The 19,066-nt window shown below is 36.0% G+C and overlaps 2 protein-coding genes across 9 annotated transcripts in view; one reads left to right on the forward strand and one right to left on the reverse strand.

Annotated features, from left to right (window-relative positions):
- NT5E (5'-nucleotidase ecto) overlaps positions 1-2,686 on the forward strand; it is a 49,474-nt gene extending 46,788 nt beyond the window's left edge. The window contains exon 9 of the mRNA XM_007076939.2: positions 474-2,686. Within this exon, the coding sequence (XP_007077001.2) occupies positions 474-637 (164 nt within the window). The 3' untranslated portion in view covers positions 638-2,686. The remainder of the gene's footprint in view (positions 1-473) is intronic.
- Positions 2,687-8,753: 6,067 nt separating this feature from the next.
- Positions 8,754-19,066, reverse strand: part of SNX14 (sorting nexin 14) — a 77,298-nt gene continuing 66,985 nt past the window's right edge. For 4 of the 8 annotated variants that reach the window (XM_042986766.1, XM_042986763.1, XM_042986765.1 and 1 more), the window contains 8 exons: positions 16,648-16,688; positions 16,385-16,504; positions 13,451-13,574; positions 13,015-13,179; positions 12,787-12,882; positions 10,395-10,486; positions 9,539-9,595; positions 8,754-8,980 (listed from right to left, as the gene is read on the reverse strand). In XM_042986766.1, coding sequence (XP_042842700.1) covers positions 8,942-8,980; positions 9,539-9,595; positions 10,395-10,486; positions 12,787-12,882; positions 13,015-13,179; positions 13,451-13,574; positions 16,385-16,504; positions 16,648-16,688 — 734 coding nt within the window. In that variant the 3' untranslated portion in view covers positions 8,754-8,941. The other 4 variants (XM_042986761.1, XM_042986764.1, XM_042986760.1 and 1 more) reach the window with 2 other exon arrangements.

The raw sequence follows: 19,066 nt of genomic DNA on the forward strand, positions 1-19,066 counted from the left end.
ATGGGTTTGTTGTAGTTATAGGCAATTAGTATTTATCAGGTCTCCTCTCTTTTGGAAATGAAGTCTCCATTGTCTGTCAATTATGCAAAAATGACTTCTGACCAGGCAAGCAGAAGAAAGCCACTTTTATGTCTCAACTAATTGCTCTCAACCATTTCCCTAATGCCCTTGTTTTGGAGTGGTTCAAAAGCAGTATTAAAGGTCAACAACCTTTTGAGATGACTATTCCCTCCAGTTGTCTAGTAGTCAACAGTGGGCACATTTCACATCTGGAACATGAAAAAGCAATCAAATTCTTTGCACCTGTAATCACTTTTCTTGTCTTTTGTGACATTTTATCCTTGCTTATGAAAGTAGTATCTTCCCTCTTACAATTACAAAAGACTTTAGAGAAATACGTTGGTTTTCCCACCTCTTACTCTTAATTGGTAATTACTTATTCTGTAGTTAAAATAATGTATATATTTTTCCAGGTGATCAAGATATCAACGTGGTTTCTGGATACATCTTAAAAATGAAAGTAATTTATCCAGCAGTTGAAGGTCGGATCAAGTTTTCTGCAGGAAGTCATTGCCGTGGAAGCTTTTTTCTAACATTTCTTTCCTTTTTGGCAGTGAGCATTGTTTTATACCAGTAGCCAAAAATTCCTCTTGCCATTAATGTGTGGAACTGCATTTTTTTTTTCAAGTGAGATTCAAGTCTGCATTTTAGGAACTGGCTTGGTGATGGCACAGACCATCTTTGCTGGACCCCAGAAGCTGAGGCTGGAGGCTTGTAAATGAAGACACTGACATCATTACTCAGGATCAGCAAGTCACTGAACACACAGGAAAAAATGAAAATGAGCCCTTTGAGGGGAGAGCCAACCATCTTTAGTTTACATATGCAAATTTTAATAAAACTTATATTAACTATTTTAAACCACAGAAATCATTTTTTTAATATCCATTTTAATCCACCAAACAATTTATGTTTACATAGAACTCTATCCTTTACAAGGCAGTTTTTATCTTATTTGATGCCTATAACTTTTTTTGGTGGGCAAGGCAGGCGATGTTTTTCCCATTTGGCAGACAGGGAAACTGAAACTCAGAAAGAGCTGACTTGTTCAAAGCCATACAGCTGAAAGTGACAAATCTAAGACCTGCACCCAGGTTTTCTGACCTCAAGTCCAGACTCTTTCAACTACATCCAGTTGCTGTTCAGAAAGATACTTAATGGTCTCCTCTGCTCATAACTGTCAATGGCATCAAGCTCCTGGATGACAAGTCTCTGCTTTATTTCATATCTCTAACTTTTCCCTTTTTAGATCTTGTTGTTACATTGAGTTTCATGGACTAAACACAGGCAGCATTCTCTCCTGAGGCCACCCATGTGCCTTTAACAAGTCAGGGAACAAACAGTGCAGCAGCAGATGATGGGAAAGGCTAGAGCCTGCAAAAAATAGTCCAGGGGCAGGGAGAAAGGAAAAGGAAGAACAGGACACCGGGGACATATTTACATTATGGAAGAAAAAGAGCTAAAGGGCATTTAGATTTGTTAAAGAGATATTTGCTAAGGAGTAGCAGAAGAGTGCCTGATACATAGTATTACCTGTGAATAATTTTATGAGATTCCATCAGTTCTGCCTCTGTGCTCTTTCCACCCTTCTTTCTAATGTGAGGGTATAAGAAGAGAACCTTTTAAGATAAGGTGTGATTCTAAACTTGTACCTGTTCTCCCCAGCAAGATGCCAGCACTTACCCTAGTCTCTGTCTCTCTTTCTCTCTCCCTCTGTCCCTTCTCATCCCCCACCGCAGTTATGGAAAACTCAGAGGGGAGACAAGGATTTATTTTTAAGGATTTATTTATTTTTAAGTCAGATCTGCCTGCAAATATGGACACTCTTAAGTCATGCTCAAGTATGAATATGAGAACTCCTGCCTGGGAGTGAGCCCCTGAGTGGGTGTTCAGGAAACACCCAGACTGATGAAATGATTTATAACCAAAAGAACAAATACTTGCTTAAGGTGGTCGTGAGACCAGGTGAGCCTGCTCAGCATTGCATAAATTTCAATGAGAAATGGGAGCCTTCACCTTAAAAAATGGTGAGCAGGGGCACCTGGGTGGCTTAGTCAGTTAAGCATCCAGCTTTGGTCCAGGTTATGGTTCATGGATTGGAGCCCCGTGTCGTGCTCCCTGCTGTCAGCACAGAGCCTGCTTTAGATCCTCTCTCCCCTCTCTCTGTCCCTTCCCCTGTATGTGGTTTCTCTCTCTCTCTCAAAAATAATAAATGAAAAAAAAAAAATGGTGAGCAAACAGCAGCTAGAGGTTTGGAGAGGGAGTGTTTGTTAATGTTTACAAATATTAAGTACTCTTGATACAAAATATACTTTAAAAATTTTATAACATCTTTAAAAAGGCTGCTGCAGTAAAATAAAGCCCTCAGTTCTATGCATATACAGATTAGCTATAAGCAAATGTCAACAGGATTGGAAGAGGAAAATTAGAGAAAGGTGCATTTGGAGTATATTTTTTATGCTTGGCCAGTAAAATACAATGAATCCTATTAGAGCACAAATTTTTAAAGAACATTTTTTGTAAGTTTTCTAAATATATGTGCATATATTGTGCAGTGGTTTAAGAAATGACCTCACTTTACAGCTGTAGATTCAATTGTGCAATAAAACTGAAGATATGCTCCTTGTCTTTGGTAGTTATTTCTTCTCTCAAGCAAACATTATAACCTGAGACAATACAACTGAAAGAAAACTTTTGATGGTTTATCACTGGTATCATTTCTCTTGGTCATAAGTCCCTTGCCATTTGATAACCTTCCCTAGCCCCCTTTTCAGCCAAAAACACAAGAAGAAAAATGCATGCAATTTTTAGATAAGAGAAAACAGTAAAGGATATTTTAAATAATACTCTTACATTTTCTGGCTTTCATATACAGAATCTAATGTAGAAATTGTTTTGAGGCTTGTAGTGGTTTACTAAAAATAAAAATGCCCAAGTTGGACAATGTTGGGGATTTAATTAATTTGTCTCAACTGGCTGTGCATCTAAGAATCTTCTTCAAGCATACTGATAAATAAACCAATTGTTTTGTCTTGATCAAATGGATCCGTTAAATCCATTTGGTGCCAGAACTGCCTTCAGCAGTTCCTAACAAAGAATAAGCAGGGTTTCTTAGAAGAAAGTTGCGACTGCCAACAGTTGCCCATTAGGAAAAGTTGCTCCCTTGAGGAGTCTGTGGTCCATGGATAGATCCATGGCTACACTTCCCCAAATTAGGAAAGTTTCCTGATTAGTTATCTGGGCCTGCTGTAATAAACTGACATAAACTGGATGGCTTAAACAACAGAAATTTATAGTCTCACCCTTCTGGAGGTCAGAAGCCTGAGATCAAGTTGGCAAGGTTGTTTCCTTCTGAAGACTGTGGTGAAGCATCCTGAGATCAAGTTGGCAAGGTTGTTTCCTTCTGAAGACTGGTGAAGCATCTACCCCAAGCCTCTCCTAGCTTCTGGTAGCATCAGGCATTCCTTGCCTTATAGCTGGTATTTTCCCTCTGTTTTTACATCCTTTTCCCTCTGTATGTCTGTCTCTATGTCCAAATTTCCCCTATGTATAAGAACAAAGTCATACTGTATTAGGCCCACTGTAATGACTTAATTTTAGTCACCTAAAAAAAACACTATTTCCAAATAAGGTCACATTCACAGGAAATGGGGATAAGGGCCCAAGCCCCACCATCTTTTCAGGGGACACAGGGGAGTCATCCTTGGCTGCTCCCATTTTCTCAAACTCACATTATGTCCCTGGGTAAATCTTGCTTCCCAACTTAAAACACACACACACACACACATACACACACACACACACACACAGGCACACAACACCCTTCACAAGTACTACCTTGCTTCGAATCACTGCCACTTCTGAATTGCTTCAGCAGCCTCCTAAATGAGCTGGTCTCCACTTCTGCTCCACTCTAGTCAGTTCCCAACGTTCTCAATTCAGCAGCCAATGTGATGTCTTACAGTATTAAGCAAGACTGTGTTGCTCAATGGCTCAAAATCTTTTTACCACACTCCACAAGTAAAAGCAACAATAAATTATCCCAATGGCCTACAAGGCCCTCTGTGATCTGGTTTCCCATTACTTCTCTGACATTATTTCTCTTCACTCTCCCTGATGTGAGGCCACACTGATCTCCGTGCTATTCTTCCTACAAAACAGACACTCTCCCACTCAAACCTTTGCATGTGCTATTTTCTCTACTTGGAACATGGACTCCTACATACCTGCATTACCTGATTTCTCACTCCCTTCAAGTCTTTTCCAAGGTCCCAGACCCCACCATTTAAAACTGCAACCCTCCCCCATATTCCCCTCCTCAGTTCAAAATGTTTCTTCTGAGCACTTATTTTCTTTTTTATTTTTTTATTTTTTTTAATTTTTTTTTTTCAACGTTTTTTATTTATTTTTGGGACAGAGAGAGACAGAGCATGAACGGGGGAGGGGCAGAGAGAGAGGGAGACACAGAATCGGAAACAGGCTCCAGGCTCCGAGCCATCAGCCCAGAGCCTGACGCGGGGCTCGAACTCACAGACCGCGAGATCCGCGAGATCGTGACCTGGCTGAAGCCGGACGCTTAACCGACTGCGCCACCCAGGCGCCCCTGAGCACTTATTTTCTAAGATACTATATTTCCTTATTTATCTTATTGTCTGTCTCTTGGAGTTTGAATGTAGGTTTCTAAATGCACAAATAATATCCCTAGCTTATCTAAAACTGCCTGGCACATGGGTGAGTGTGCACTACACACTTGAATAAACTGAATAAACTGTGTATAATTCCTTCCCTTGTACCTTTCTGCCACCCTCCTCCTCACTCAGTCCAAAAGCCACACACACAGTCCTTTTCTCTGGCCTCACCCCTCCAGAGAATACAGATAATTAAGATTTCTCTACCTACAGAAGACACCTTTTCATTACGCAGAGTGTTTGACTCTTCTTTAACCTCTCTGCAACCAAAAGGCCAATTAAGTTACCCCTACGGACAGCTGCCTTTCTCCAAAAATTTAATTCCCTTGTTCCTTAATATGAAGGTAATTATAACTTTTCTAACAGTATTCCTTTTTCTCCCTTGTTTTGTTCTTCAACATCAGGGATTAGCAAACTACAGCCTGAGAGCCAAATCCTGCCTGCCACTGCTTTATGTAAATAGGGTGTCATTGGAATACAAATACATCCATTACATAGAGTGTTTGATAGGAAAAAAAATCATAAATATCAAATTAACAAAAGTGAAATTAAAAAAAAACAACAACTATTTTTCACTGGAGCTCATGGGCCTCAGGTTAAAGATTTCTTCTCTGTGTATCCAGCACTGCCAAAGAGATAACTGGGAACATTACAGACAGCATACTCCTTGACACAGAAGTATAATGAACTGGCAAGAACTATTCATTTGCTCATTCATTCATTTAGTCAATCATTTTTATTCCAATGTTGACTATATCTGAAATTACAATTTTGTATATATCATTACACACTCTGCTAAAAACAGAAGCAAATTAGATTTCTATTTATATTTCTACAATAAAATCAAATGGTTTTTACTAAGTCAAAAATGATCATTTAAGTGGTTGCTTTCAATCATTTCTCAGGATCTTCTGATATCTATAACTAATTATACTTAAAACACAATTTTAATGTCCTTTAAATATCTGAAAATGTCTTCCCATCTATTTAATTTCATTTTATCCCCTCAACCAGAAACACTGATAGTTGTTTCTATTAAACACATTTCAAAATGTGAAGCTCATGCACAAGGGAACACACATAAAGATAGGAAGGAATGTACAAAGTAAAATATATGAAATAACTGGGGAACATACTTTTTAAAAGGATCCAAAGAGTGACTACTTTTGGAAATAAAAGCTCTTTTTATGGGGCAACACTAACAAGGACAAGATGAGAGACAAATCGAAGTTTGAATTCTAACTTCACTACTTTCTCTGGCTTCAATATCCTTACCTATAATATAGGAATTATACCATCTCACAGTTACTATGATGGATGATAAAATGTAATAGTGAATATAAAATGCCTTGCCAACAGAGATTGCATCTGGTTCCTTTTCCTTTGATAATATGAATAATTAATTTTGTATGTGTAGATTTTTATACACATTTTCTTTAAATAGAGCTCAGCCACTGCTATGGATGGAACTGTGCCTTCCTAAAATTGGTATGTTGAAGCCCAAAACCACCTTGTGACTGTCTTTGGAGATGGGGCTTTTAGGAAGTAATTAAGGTTAAATGAGGTCATAAGAGTGGGACCCTAACCAATTGGACTGATGCCCTTATAAGGACAGAGAGAGAGAGAGAGAGAAAGCAAGCTCTTTCCTTCTCTCCTCCCGCGAAGGTACACAGAGAGGTCAGGAGCACATGTGAGAAGGCAGCTATCTGCAAGCCAAAGGAAGAGGCCTCACAATGAAACCTACCTTGGATTCTAGCCTCCAGAACTATGAGAAATAAATTTGTTATTAGAGCCACCCAGTCTGTGGTATTTTGTTATAGAAGCCCAAACAGAATGATACACTCCTCAAAACATTTTTCTCACCTAAATAAAGAGAATATGACGATTTAAAGGAGAGTAGGTGAGAATGGGATAAAAAGGGCTGTGAAATACTTTTTCCAGCTCACCATGACATTTTAAATAACAGTGCTTAAAATGCTATGGATTCAAATGTGAAGAGTTAACCTGATTAACTTTCCATCTGTCCCTGAGAATCAGTAAATGTTTAAGGCTTTGTATTAAAGTACCAACTCACAGAAACTCATACATATACTAGAATCTTGAAACAATTAAAAATATAATAAAACTGGGGTGCCTGGGTGGCTCACTGGGTTAAGCATCCAACTCTTGATTTCAGCTCAGGTCACGATCTCACAAACTGTGAAATCAAGCCCCAGGTCAGGCTCTGTGCTGACAGCAAGGAGCCTGCTTGGGATTCTCTCTCTGCCTCTCCCCCATTCACCATGAACATGCTCTCTCTCTCTCTCAAAATAAATAAACACTTTTTAAAAAATTTACAACACCAGGGCACCTGAGTGGCTCAGTTGGTTAAGCGTCCAACTTCAGTTAAGGTCATGACCTCGCGGCTCCATAAGTTCGGGCCCCACATCAGACTTTCTATTGTCAGTGTGGAACCTGCTGCGGATCCTCTGTCTCCCTCTCTCAGCCCTTCCCTCACTCATGCATGTACTCTCTCTCAAAACTAAATAAACATTAAAAAAAAATTCCAACACCTAATAACCACTTTTTTTGGAAAAAAAAAAATAAGTGAACACTATTAAACAGGTTAGATTTCCAAATTATATTTAGAGTTCCCTATTACCCAGCTTAGTATCTAATACATAGTTGAAACTCAATAAATATAGCCTAAATGAATGCTATGACCAATTAGCAAACACAAAATGCTCAATCTTGAAAGACAAACTTGTTTTAAGGAGAAAAGTATAGCATGGGAGGGAACTATAAGTAGAATTCCGAACACTGACTCTAATCTTTTAATTTAACTTTCCTCAAGGGGAGCCTGGGTGGTTCAGTTGGTTAAGCATCTGACTTTGGCTCAGGTCATAATCTCACATTTCATGGGCTTGAGCCCCGTGTCTGACTCTGTGCTGTCAGACCAGAGCCTGGAGCCTGCTCTTGATTCACTATCTCCCTCTCCTTCTGCCTCTCCCCCTCTTTTGCTCAGTCTCCCTCTCAAAAATAAACAAACATTAAAAAAATTTTTTAATTAGGGCGCCTGGGTGGCTTGGTTGGTTCAGCGCGGACTTCGGCTCAGGTCATGATCTCACATTTCGTGAATTCAAGCCCCGCATCGGGCCCTGTGCTGACAGCTCAGAGCCTGGAGCCTGCTTCAGATTCTGTATCTCCATCTCTCTGCCCCTCCCCCACTCCTCACTCACTCTCTCTCAAAATTAAATAAACATTTTAAAAATTAAAAAAAAATTAACTTCCCTCAAGAAATACAATTAATTCTGTATTTTCCTTTTGGAGAGATAATAGACAATATAAACCAAAAATCTACTTGACTAAATTGTTATATAAGATTCTGGAATATAGCTACATTCATTCAGTAAAATATAGCTGCAACCACACAATCAGAAATATCTGTTTGTAGTCAGTTTTCACACTTAAAAAGGGCAATAACCTGTCAATCCAGCAAGAGTAAGGAAAAGTGCTTTGTTTCTCAAGAAAAACTCAAAAAGGATGTCTTCTTTATAAACACATAGTTACCAGTGTAGATAATAGGGGCAAAAAAAAGAAAAGATACATCTACTGAAACGTATTAACTCATAAATAAGAAAGCAAATCAGATCTTACTACAATTTCTCCACACTAAACATAATTATTTTCAAAGTGATACAATACAAAGATTATTGGTCCTATCTGTTTGCCCTACCTCTTTAAAAAATGGCAATAGTAGGGGTACCTGGGTGGCTCAGTCGGTTAAGCATCCGACTCTTGATTTTGGCTCTGATTGTGATCTCACAGTTCTTAAGATCAGTCTCCACATTGTCAGCTTGGGATTCTCTCTCCCCTGCCCTCTCTCTCTCTGTCCTGCTGACACTCACATGCTCTCTCTCTAAATAAATAAATAAAACATTTTAAAAAATGGCAACAGCAAATGACATATATTCTAATAAAATTTTGGTAACAGGTGTAAAATGAAAGACTATGAAACCCAATCACTTTTAATCATTATTAAGTTTGTGTTAGTCTTTATTAAAACAAAAAAAAAAATCAAAAATTCAGACACTGGATTACATGATATATACAAGAATATACAAAAGTAAAAGAAAAAAGTACATATATACTACATTAATTAGCAAAGCAGAAATTTGTTATCTATCTGGTCATTGTATCTCAAATCCAAATGTTTACATCCAGGACGTCACAGAGGTAACTTCTTTTTGTACCTAAAGTAAAAATAAATCTATTTAATAGAAGACAATAAAACAGCGTTCATTTGTGAAGTGCCTAATAACAATTTCAGTGTATTAAAATTCTAACCTAAGACATATATAGAGAGAGAGACATTTTGCCATGCTCTAATTCCAGTTCATTTTGTACTCTTGGGTTCATATAAGTTCAACCACCTCAAAAACACTCAAGACTGACTTACACAGCATTCAGTGTCACAGACAGAGAACAGCCTGAAGAGTCTGGCCCATTCTAGTGCTAGCATTTAAATTCATACCTTTCTCTGGAAAGACTACAGGGTATATAACATTCCTATCTGCTTGTAATTAGGAAGCAGGGAAGTCAAAACACAGGCTATTCCTTTCCTATCCACCCAAAACTGACTCTGTGTTTAAGCATGTTGAAAAAAGAAAATATAAAGAGTCATTTGTTAAGGTTGTTCATTTTTAAAAGGATCATAGTAACAAGGGTTTCCTTAATTTTTGTGTCCCTTATTAAAATAAATGTCAGCATACCATCAAAAACAAAGAATAAAACTGCTGCTTTTCAGTTACCTTATTGAGCTCTGGAAATAGTTCTTGTATCACAATGTCCAATAAAACATAAGTCAGCTAAAGCACCAAAAAAAAATTTTTTTAAGGCATTAGACAAAAAACCATAAAAATGATAAACACAAAATTCAGGACTGTGGTTATGTCTAAATGAGAAGGCAGGGAGCAGAACTCAAATATACATGTGGACATTTTATTATTATGCTGCATAATTCATTTTATCTTAACTATTTTATACATAACAAAATTTTGAAGAAGGAAGCAGGATACAAAATTTTAACTTATTAGGATCTCAACAAAATATGTACATACTGCACTATATATGTAGTGTTAACTGTGGTTATTCTAATGTAATCTGAATGATGGAATTCTTAATTTTTAAAATTTTACTTTATTTCATGAATTTTGTATTTAAATTCCAAATTTTCTACAATGAATCTATGTTTATTTTAAGTCAAAACTACTTATGTTATAAAGAAAAAAAAAGTAAACTACAGAGAACAAACTGATGGTTACAAGGCAAGGGGAAATGGATGCTGTAGGGGAAGGGGACTAAGAAAGAGTACACTTATCCTGATGAGGACTGAGTAATATACAGACTGGTTAAATCACATTATATACTTGAAACTAATATGACACTATATGTTAATTATACTGGAATTAAAATAGAAAACTTAATTAAAAAAATTAAAAAGTAGTCAGTAAAAAAGAGTAACAAAGATGAAACATTTTTTTTCTGTCCGAATGTTTGAAGTGCACCACCTTGAGAGTGTCACTTCACAATAACATACCAGAATCCTACTGTGTGTCGTTCACAAAACCTAGCCAACACTAGTCAACCTCCTTTAATGATTTTTACCTGTTTATTGAGAACTGGCTGTTGTAAGCCATCAAATAGAAGTCGAATGCTTTCATACTTGGCTTCTTCACCAATACACTTGACTATCAGATCTAAACAAGAAAGCCAAATGTGAAACATTTTATATTACAAAGTGACTCATCATTTAGTGGACCATAAAGCAAAATCTTCACTCTGTTTCCCAGATATTACACAAAAACTGTAAATCAGCATTTCCTAAACCAGTGTTCTTGCAAGAGCCTCCTGGAAAAAACACTTCTATGGTCAAGAAACTCAGAACCATATATCCTCCTTCTGGAGATTCACAATGCACCAAGTATACTGCAAGTGCTGAGGAGTGTTGCAGTAAAAAAATTTATACTATTTATAGTGTTATACTATTTACACTATTAAGTGATAAAAGACAGTTGTAAAGTAATACACACTGTGTTATTCCATTCAGATAAAACAAATAAAATCCCAAAATTATGCATATGCATTTGTATACACATGTATAGAAATGCACAGAAAAATATTTGTGATGATTAACACCAAGCTGAGCACATGGCTACTTATGCACATTGGGGAGATGGCTTCTACTTTTTACTATTATTTTTTCATAATGTTTGAATATCTTAGTATCAGGAAAAAAAGTTAACTGTTTAATATAGACTTTCCTCAATGAATATGACCACTTTATTTTGTACTTTTTGCATAATTATTATTAACCATCTTACAGAACAATCTTTTTGGGAAATGTTTAAATAATAATTTAGGATCTAAAAAGTTCTGATTCATGTTTGACTGCACAGATGTCATGTATCACTTCTATTACCAAAGAGTCAGTCCTTACTAAAAACCTCAACTAAACCTTTTCCCCAAGGCAAGAAAGTAAAATTATTAAGTAAACCAAATGCCCAAATATGTGTCCTTTCCCCCCCAATCATAATAAAACTCTTAATGATGTTCTTGAAAAAGTTCTCACCTTATGTTTGCTTCTAGGAGATAAATCTAACCCTAAGTGGCAAAGGCCAAATTCAATTTATAACAAGCATAGTAGATCCTTGATCTTTTCAAGATTATGTGGCCCAATATGGATCTTTATGAATCTGCTAATTCACCAATACTATACAGAACTTCCCAATTAGTATGTGTGAACCATAATGGACAAAAATAAGTGATCCTTTCAGATCCTTCAGAAATCCTAAGTAAGATTGAGGGGTAGAGGACAACAGAAAGACACGCTAAGTTTACTAAATTATTCCTTCCCAAAAGGAGTCTTGAAGTAGAGGTGATTCAAATTCATGCCTCAGCAAAATAACAAATTATTACATTCAGTGGCTTTCCATGTTGTCCCTGAATATCAAACTAAGACTGTTAAAGCCATGAATGCTAAGGGTCACTATTACAAAACAGGTAAGAAATTATTTCATCATTTACCTACAGAAGACTTACCCCAGAATAGCTTTTATTCACTTTTATATTCAGACCAGGGATTTAACTTAACTGTCTTCACACAGAGCAACAGGACTATTCTGAGACTAATTTTTCAATGATGAGAATTCTCTAAGGTACAGTCCAAAGGTACAGTCCAAAGGCTTCTTCGGTTCTTACTCTGTATTTTCTCTCTGGGCATTATTATCCACTACACATAACCTCTATGTCTCTATCCTGTACTGTTCATTAATCCAATTTCAAAACCTGGGTATCTCACTACTTACTAGACATGTCCTCCTGAATACTGTATAGGAACTTCACACTCAAAATATTCTAAACTAAGTATCCTCTACTTTGACTCCTTGCGTCTTTTCCTTGTATTTCCCATCTCTGTAACAGGTTACTACTATTTATTTACCTTGTGGTCCAAGCTTACCTCCTTTACAGGAGAAATGATCATTCTCCTCCTCTGAGACACACTCTGTGACTTGAACATGCCTTCTCTCTTATCATATGTATGTTTTATCTGTATGTCTGTCCACTAGACTGAACTACTCAAGTACACTTTTTATATCCCTTGCACTCTGCATAGTGCCTGACATGTGGAAAGAGCTCAATAAATTTGAAATGAATGAATGAATTCTGACCTTTTACTCATAAACACGAGTGAAGCTCTTCTCATTGTAGAGTGGGCAGCAGGATTCCAACTGTCCCACAAACAGATCACTTTGATCAGTCTGATTATAAGTTGTTGCTAAAAAAATCTGGCTGTTGCATAAGTAGAAAAAGCCTGTCTTAAATTTCATTGTGCTTATATCATAAAAACCAAATTTTATTTAACTAATGAGTTAATTTTACTTTGTCCTTAGTAACTATTACTAAAATGAAAACTCAAAATAAAAATTGGCCTCAATAATTACTATACATCGTGATCTCAAAGGGGTGCTAATCTGTATTTACTATTTAGATATTACACCTGGAATGTAATTCATCATTTCTTCAAAAGTCTGTTTTGCTCGTTTTTGCTTATCTTGGAGAGAACGAGGTTCAGTGTTTTCACAGAATACAGCATCTAAAATGAAACAAAAAGAAATATTTTCACCTATTATACACGAAGTACTTCTTCATAGCAGAAATACCAATAAACCAATGAAAAAAAGACACAACAGTACACAAGACCTGAAACAAACACATGAGAAAATACCTCTGAGAAGTGTTATAAGTGAGACCAAACGGTGCTCCTGAAATAGTTGTTCTAGTTTACAATGAAGATAGTAGTCAGTATACATTTCCAAGGTATTTTTAAACAGGATTCGAGTTCCCATTAAGAGATGATGAAGCCAGTCAGGAACTTGGAAAACCACCCGTCCTGAGAGGGATCATATGGATTATTTGGTTAAGATAAACAGGTATTTCAAACATTCTCCAATGTGAAAACACAAAAATGGTAATATTTTATTTGTAAACACTAGTAACTTTAATATGTTCAGAACCATTTGTATCAAATTCTAATAAAAGAAGTATATTCAATTTAAAAAGAAGTTACAATGGGGCAATAGTGAAGAGCATTAATTTGTATCACAGAAGATACAGGACACATGAATGAAAAATAGGTTTTAATATAACCAGACAGACCTTACCTACATACATCAGGTAATCATAGACTCCTTCTACAGTCATCATCTCCATAAAATAATTCTGATTTTGCTTTCTTTCTGTATTCTCAGCACGGTTTGCATTATTCTTAAATAGATCACTGAAAAGCTGAAGTAAAAATTGAAATAGTAAAGAGATGCATAGTTTATTACACCTGCTAATAAACAAACACTAAGGCTAAAGTGACAACAGAACACAGGCATTTAAACCTTTTTTAATCAAAACAGAGCATTAGATAGGTGAAGCTCTGTCTCCAAAATTCCACATTTATATCCAAAATTGAATTAAAAAATACATTCTCCCCAAAGTAGTACACAAAAGTCTCCATTCATTTAAGACAAAACAGATAATTACCCATAGGAAGAACCCCTTTGCTTTTTTATACTAAAATGAGCAAATAAACATATAAAGATGTATAAATATATTAATGACAGCTAATTTTAAAACTAACATGACTTAAAGATTATAATTCACTAGTTAATTAAAGGGTGTTTAGAGGTGAACATTGAGCTTTAACCAGTTTGACAGTAACAGTCATAGTCTGAAAATGTGAAAAAAAAAAAAAAAGATGCAAAAAACTTCTTATAGTAAAAATGATGAAATGCAACGAAATCTCAGCCCTACTTACTCCCAACTATGCAAAAAAAGTCTATAATTAAATAGACTATGATTAAACAGCAGAAATAAAGGAACTAAAAGTATGCTAGAAAAGATCAACAAAGCCAAGAGATTAAAAGGACAAAATCTTTGGCAAGATTGATCAAAAAAATAAAAAATAAAATGACACAAATAATATAAAAAATAAAAGGGGATATAACTACAGATGTTAGAAAAAATTAAAAGGACATTATTGACAACTTCAGGACAAAAAATTTTCAAATTTAGATTGAATAAAAAATGCGTTGAAAAATATAACCTATCGGGGCGCCTGGGTGGCTCAGTCAGTTAAGCGGCCGGCTTCAGCTCAGGTCATGATTTCACGGTCCGTGAGTTAGAGCCCCGCGTCAGGCTCTGTGCTGACAGCTCAGAGCCTGGAGCCCGTTTCAGATTCTGTGTCTCCCTCTCTCTCTGCCCCTCCCCTGTTCATGCTCTGTCTCTATCTCAAAAATAAATAAACGTTAAAAAAAATTTTTTTTAAAGAAAAATATAACCTATCAAAATGGACTCACAAAACAAATCTGAAGAATACTATAATCACTAAAGAAATTGTTTGTTTTAATGTTTATTTATTTTTGAGAGAGAATGAGCAGGGAAGGTGCAGGGCGAGAGGGGACAGAGAATCTGAAGTAGGTTCTGCTCTGACTCCGAGCTGAGAGTAGAGAGCTCAATTCAGGACTCGAACTCACGAACCATGAGATCATGACCTGAGCCAAAGTTGGACACTCGACTCAGCCACCTAAGCGTCCCGAAATTAAGTTGGTTTTTAAAGAAAACCTTCCTATAAACAAAACTTGAGGCTTAGAGGACTTTAACAACCAATCATATAAATTATTTAAAGAACTAATAATTCCAATTATAATTTTACCAGCAAACAGAAAAAGGTTAATATAACTTTAATACCAAAACCTGAAAAGGATTGGGGCACCTGCGTGGCTCAGTCAGTTAAGTGTCCGACTCTTGATTTCGGCCCAGGTCATAATCTCATGGTTTGTGAGTTCAAGTCCTGCATCCAGCTCTGTACTGAACATGGAACCTGCTTGAGATCCTCTCTCCCTCCCTCTCTGTCTGCTGCTCCCCTGCTTGTGCTCTTTCTTTCAAGATAAATAAATAAGTTTTTTTAAAAAATTGGCAAGGATAGAATGAGAAAGAAAAATTACAGTAAAAACCTTGGTTTGCAAGCATAATTCATTCCAGTATAGACCAACTCCACCCATAAAGATGGTGCAAACTTCCTTAACCTTATAAAGAATATCTATGAAAAAAGCTACACTATACACTATTTAATGGTGAAATACTGAAATGATTCTGTTTGTACAACAGGTCCTAGCCATGAATGAAACAAAACCACCATTTGCAGATAATGTGTATTAAAGAATTAATAGATATATTACTGAAATTAGTACAAGTCTAGCAAAGTTACTGAATTTAAAAAATCAATACATAAAAATTAACTGTATTTATCAAATGAAAGCGATAAAATGAAAAAAATATTAAAGACACCTTTTATAGTAATAACAAAAAAGTGAGTTTTGGGGGTAAAGGGGGAAGGCTGTCCTTCGAGCTCACACAGCTCCTCATGCTGAGCACTATTCTGGCACTAAACTGAGCTTCCTGTGGACAGGAAATATATCTTTATATTCCAGTGTTGGCACAGGTTAAAATACTTGCTTAATGGATTAAATATTATATAAGCCATTAAGATTAGATAAAATAAGCATCAAATCAACATGACTACATTGTATCAATTTACTTCATGAGTATTAGAAGTTGGTGATTTACAACCTAAGAAAACCACCTTAAAAAATCCCCCAAGGGGCGCCTGGGTGGCTCTGTTGGTTAAGCGTTGGACTTCAGCTCAGGTCATGATCTCATGCTTCATACGTTTAAGCCCCATATCAGGCTCTGCACTGACGGTGTGGAGCCTGCTTGGGATCCTCTCTCTCCCTCCCTCTCTGTCCCTTCCTCACTCTCTTTCTCCCTTTCTCAAAATAAAGAATAAACTTAAAATAAAAAATTCCCCAAATACGTAAATGTTAGAAATTTGCCAATGCAATTATATAAAGAAAAATTTACCTGTTAAAGCAAAGATGCAAGCAACTACATAAAATACCCTCCTTATACTGTACAACTGATTTCCATATAAAGGAAATAAGTCCCATTCATTTCATTAACACATGATTCTCCCTACAATGGAAAAGCTGTTCCAAGTAGGGTAATTTCAAACCTTATGACTCTGTCAAACAATAAATATGCAGTACCTTCTTGTTGTTTTCTGAAGTAGGGCTGAGAATGGTCAGTTCCGGTTTACTTGGTTTAGGCTTTGGAGATTCACAAGAATTAATGAAATTCATGATGAAAGGTTCCAAATGCTGGCCTTTCTGTTGTGACATAGAAATCATGGTATGAAAATAAAAAATCAAGATTATGATTTTTAATAATCATATAATGCATTAAAATTCACTGATATTTAAATACGGTTATAACTATCATGTTACAGAATATACATAAATCAGTTATTCACCTCTTTCATTAGTTTTCCAGGAACAGACTTTATAATTTTACCTGCAATTAAAAGTAAAATATTAATTTTATGAAAGCATAATATACTGCATAACTGCTCACATGAATACTTCACTAATTTTTTTTTCACTAGGTAATTTTAAATACTCAAAAGCCAAGTAAAAAAAGTAAAACAATAAAAAATATAACTTACTATTTCACACTCAACAGAAATTTACAATAAATATGGTATTCTTTTTTTTTTTAATGTTTATTTTGAGAGAGAGAGAGAGCACACACATGTGCGTGAGCAAGAGGGGGAGGGGCAGAGAGACAAGGGGACAGAGGATCTGAAGTGGGCTCTGTGATGACAGCAGGGAGCCGGATGCGGGGCTCAGGAACCACTGGGGATTTACTTTAAAATAATCCAGTAGTGTTGGGGAGGGGGGGGCGGTGCAGGAAGGACTGAACAAGGCAAGTGTTGATAACTGTTGCAATAGCGTGAGAAGTTTATTATACAAAATTCTCTACTTTTGTGTATATTTGAAATTTTCCGTAAGAAATGTTTTCAAAAGATTTTAAACAATGATGAATATATAAAGATATCTAAAAGTATACAAAAGTCAAAAAAATTTTTAAGAATTGCTACAACATTTAAATTGGTTAAATAGTTTATAATCTGAATTTTAGGTTAAGAATACATATTCTAATCCTGTTTGCCAAAATCTCTTCTTGGTCTTATCTCCAGGTTCCCTTATTTTAAAATATCAAACACCTTGAGATTTTCTCAAACATTAGAAATGCCTTTAAAAATTAGTCAAAATTGATAAATGCGACTTAAATTTCTTTCAGTTCAATTTAGAAAAAAGTAGGCTTATGGCAATAGCAGAACACATATTAATAAGAAATTAAAATGGAGATTGTTGGGGGCACCTGGGTGGCTCAGTTAGGTGAGTGTCTGACTTTGGCTCAGGTCATGATCTCATGGTTTCTGAGTTCAAGCCCCACATCGGGCTTGCTGCTGTTAGCACAGAACCCGCTTGGGATCCTCTGTCCTCCTCTCTCTGCCCCTCCCCTGCTTGTGCTCTCCCTCTCAAAAATAAACATTTAAGAATAAAAATAAATAAAATAAAACGTAGATTATTTTAAGACATGAAAACCACCTAACCCTCTCCCACCAGACTATTTCTCCTTTCTACCCCCATTAACTACTCCTCTCTTAGACTTCTCCAAGTTCCTTAAATGACGAGCTTTATTCTGTTTGCTTCTCTGTCTCTTCTACATGCTCTTCCTGAGTCAAATTATGTGCTCAATCTGACTTCATATAACACTCAAATCTCTACTGCTTGCCTGTCTCCTGGCCTCTCCTACCTTACAAAACCTCTCACTGGATTCTATAAACTCAACAAGTTCAGAACTACCCTTAATTTATTCCTTATCTCAGCAAGTAACAGCATCCATCCAAATGTTTAAATAGAAAATCTGGGTCACATCTCTGATCATTTCTTCTTCTTTAGTCAATCCTAGTTGGCAACCAAGTCTACCCAATTCTGTCTTCTAAACATCATATATAACCAAATATAAAACTTTCTTCCATTTTCCCCTGATAAGAAAACCTCCACGTACAAATACCAAGAATTTTGGCTCTGACCAAATGTACTAATTTGAAGAGATACAGATGAAAGCCAAATGCCCACTTGCAACATTTAATTCATTTGTTTACTTCTATATATACTTCAGATTATATTATATAAAATATATTTAGAAATATTGCTTTACTCCATTATTATCTCTTTTTTTTTTTAATGTTTATTTATTTATTTTGAGAGAGAGAGCTGAGGAGGGCTGGGAGAGACGGGGGAGAGAGATCCCCAAGCAGGCCCTGCACTATCAGCACAGAGCCTGACGTGGGGCTCAAACTCACAAACCATGAGATCATGACCTGAGCCCAGATCAAGAGTCAGACGCTTAACCAAATGAGCTACCCAGGTGCCCCTACCTCCATTATTATCTTTAACACTCCAAATTTTTCCTGCCTTTATCTCTGTGGTCTATACTGAACTTTATGTAAAAGAAACCATGCTGCATATATTCTGTGTCTTGCTTGTCATTCATCATCACGTTTTTAAGATTAACAATGTTGTTGCAAATAGCTACACGTTATAGGTATTCATTTTATGAATCTACCACAATTTATCTGTCTACTCTATTGGTGATGAACATTTGTATTATTTCCAATTTTAGTGACTGGTTATAAACAATAATGCTATGAACATTCTTTAATATGAATATAAGATTCTCTAGAGTATATATCTCAGAGAGGAACTACTGGGTCATGCAGTTCTATACCAAACCGTTTTCCCAATTAGTTTCCAATTTATATTCCTACTAACAGTGTATAATAAGTCTATTAGAATTTGATACATGGTTTCACTATATAA

The sequence above is a fragment of the Panthera tigris genome, chromosome B2, assembly GCF_018350195.1.
Source record: "Panthera tigris isolate Pti1 chromosome B2, P.tigris_Pti1_mat1.1, whole genome shotgun sequence".
Taxonomy (NCBI): Eukaryota; Metazoa; Chordata; class Mammalia; order Carnivora; family Felidae; genus Panthera; species Panthera tigris.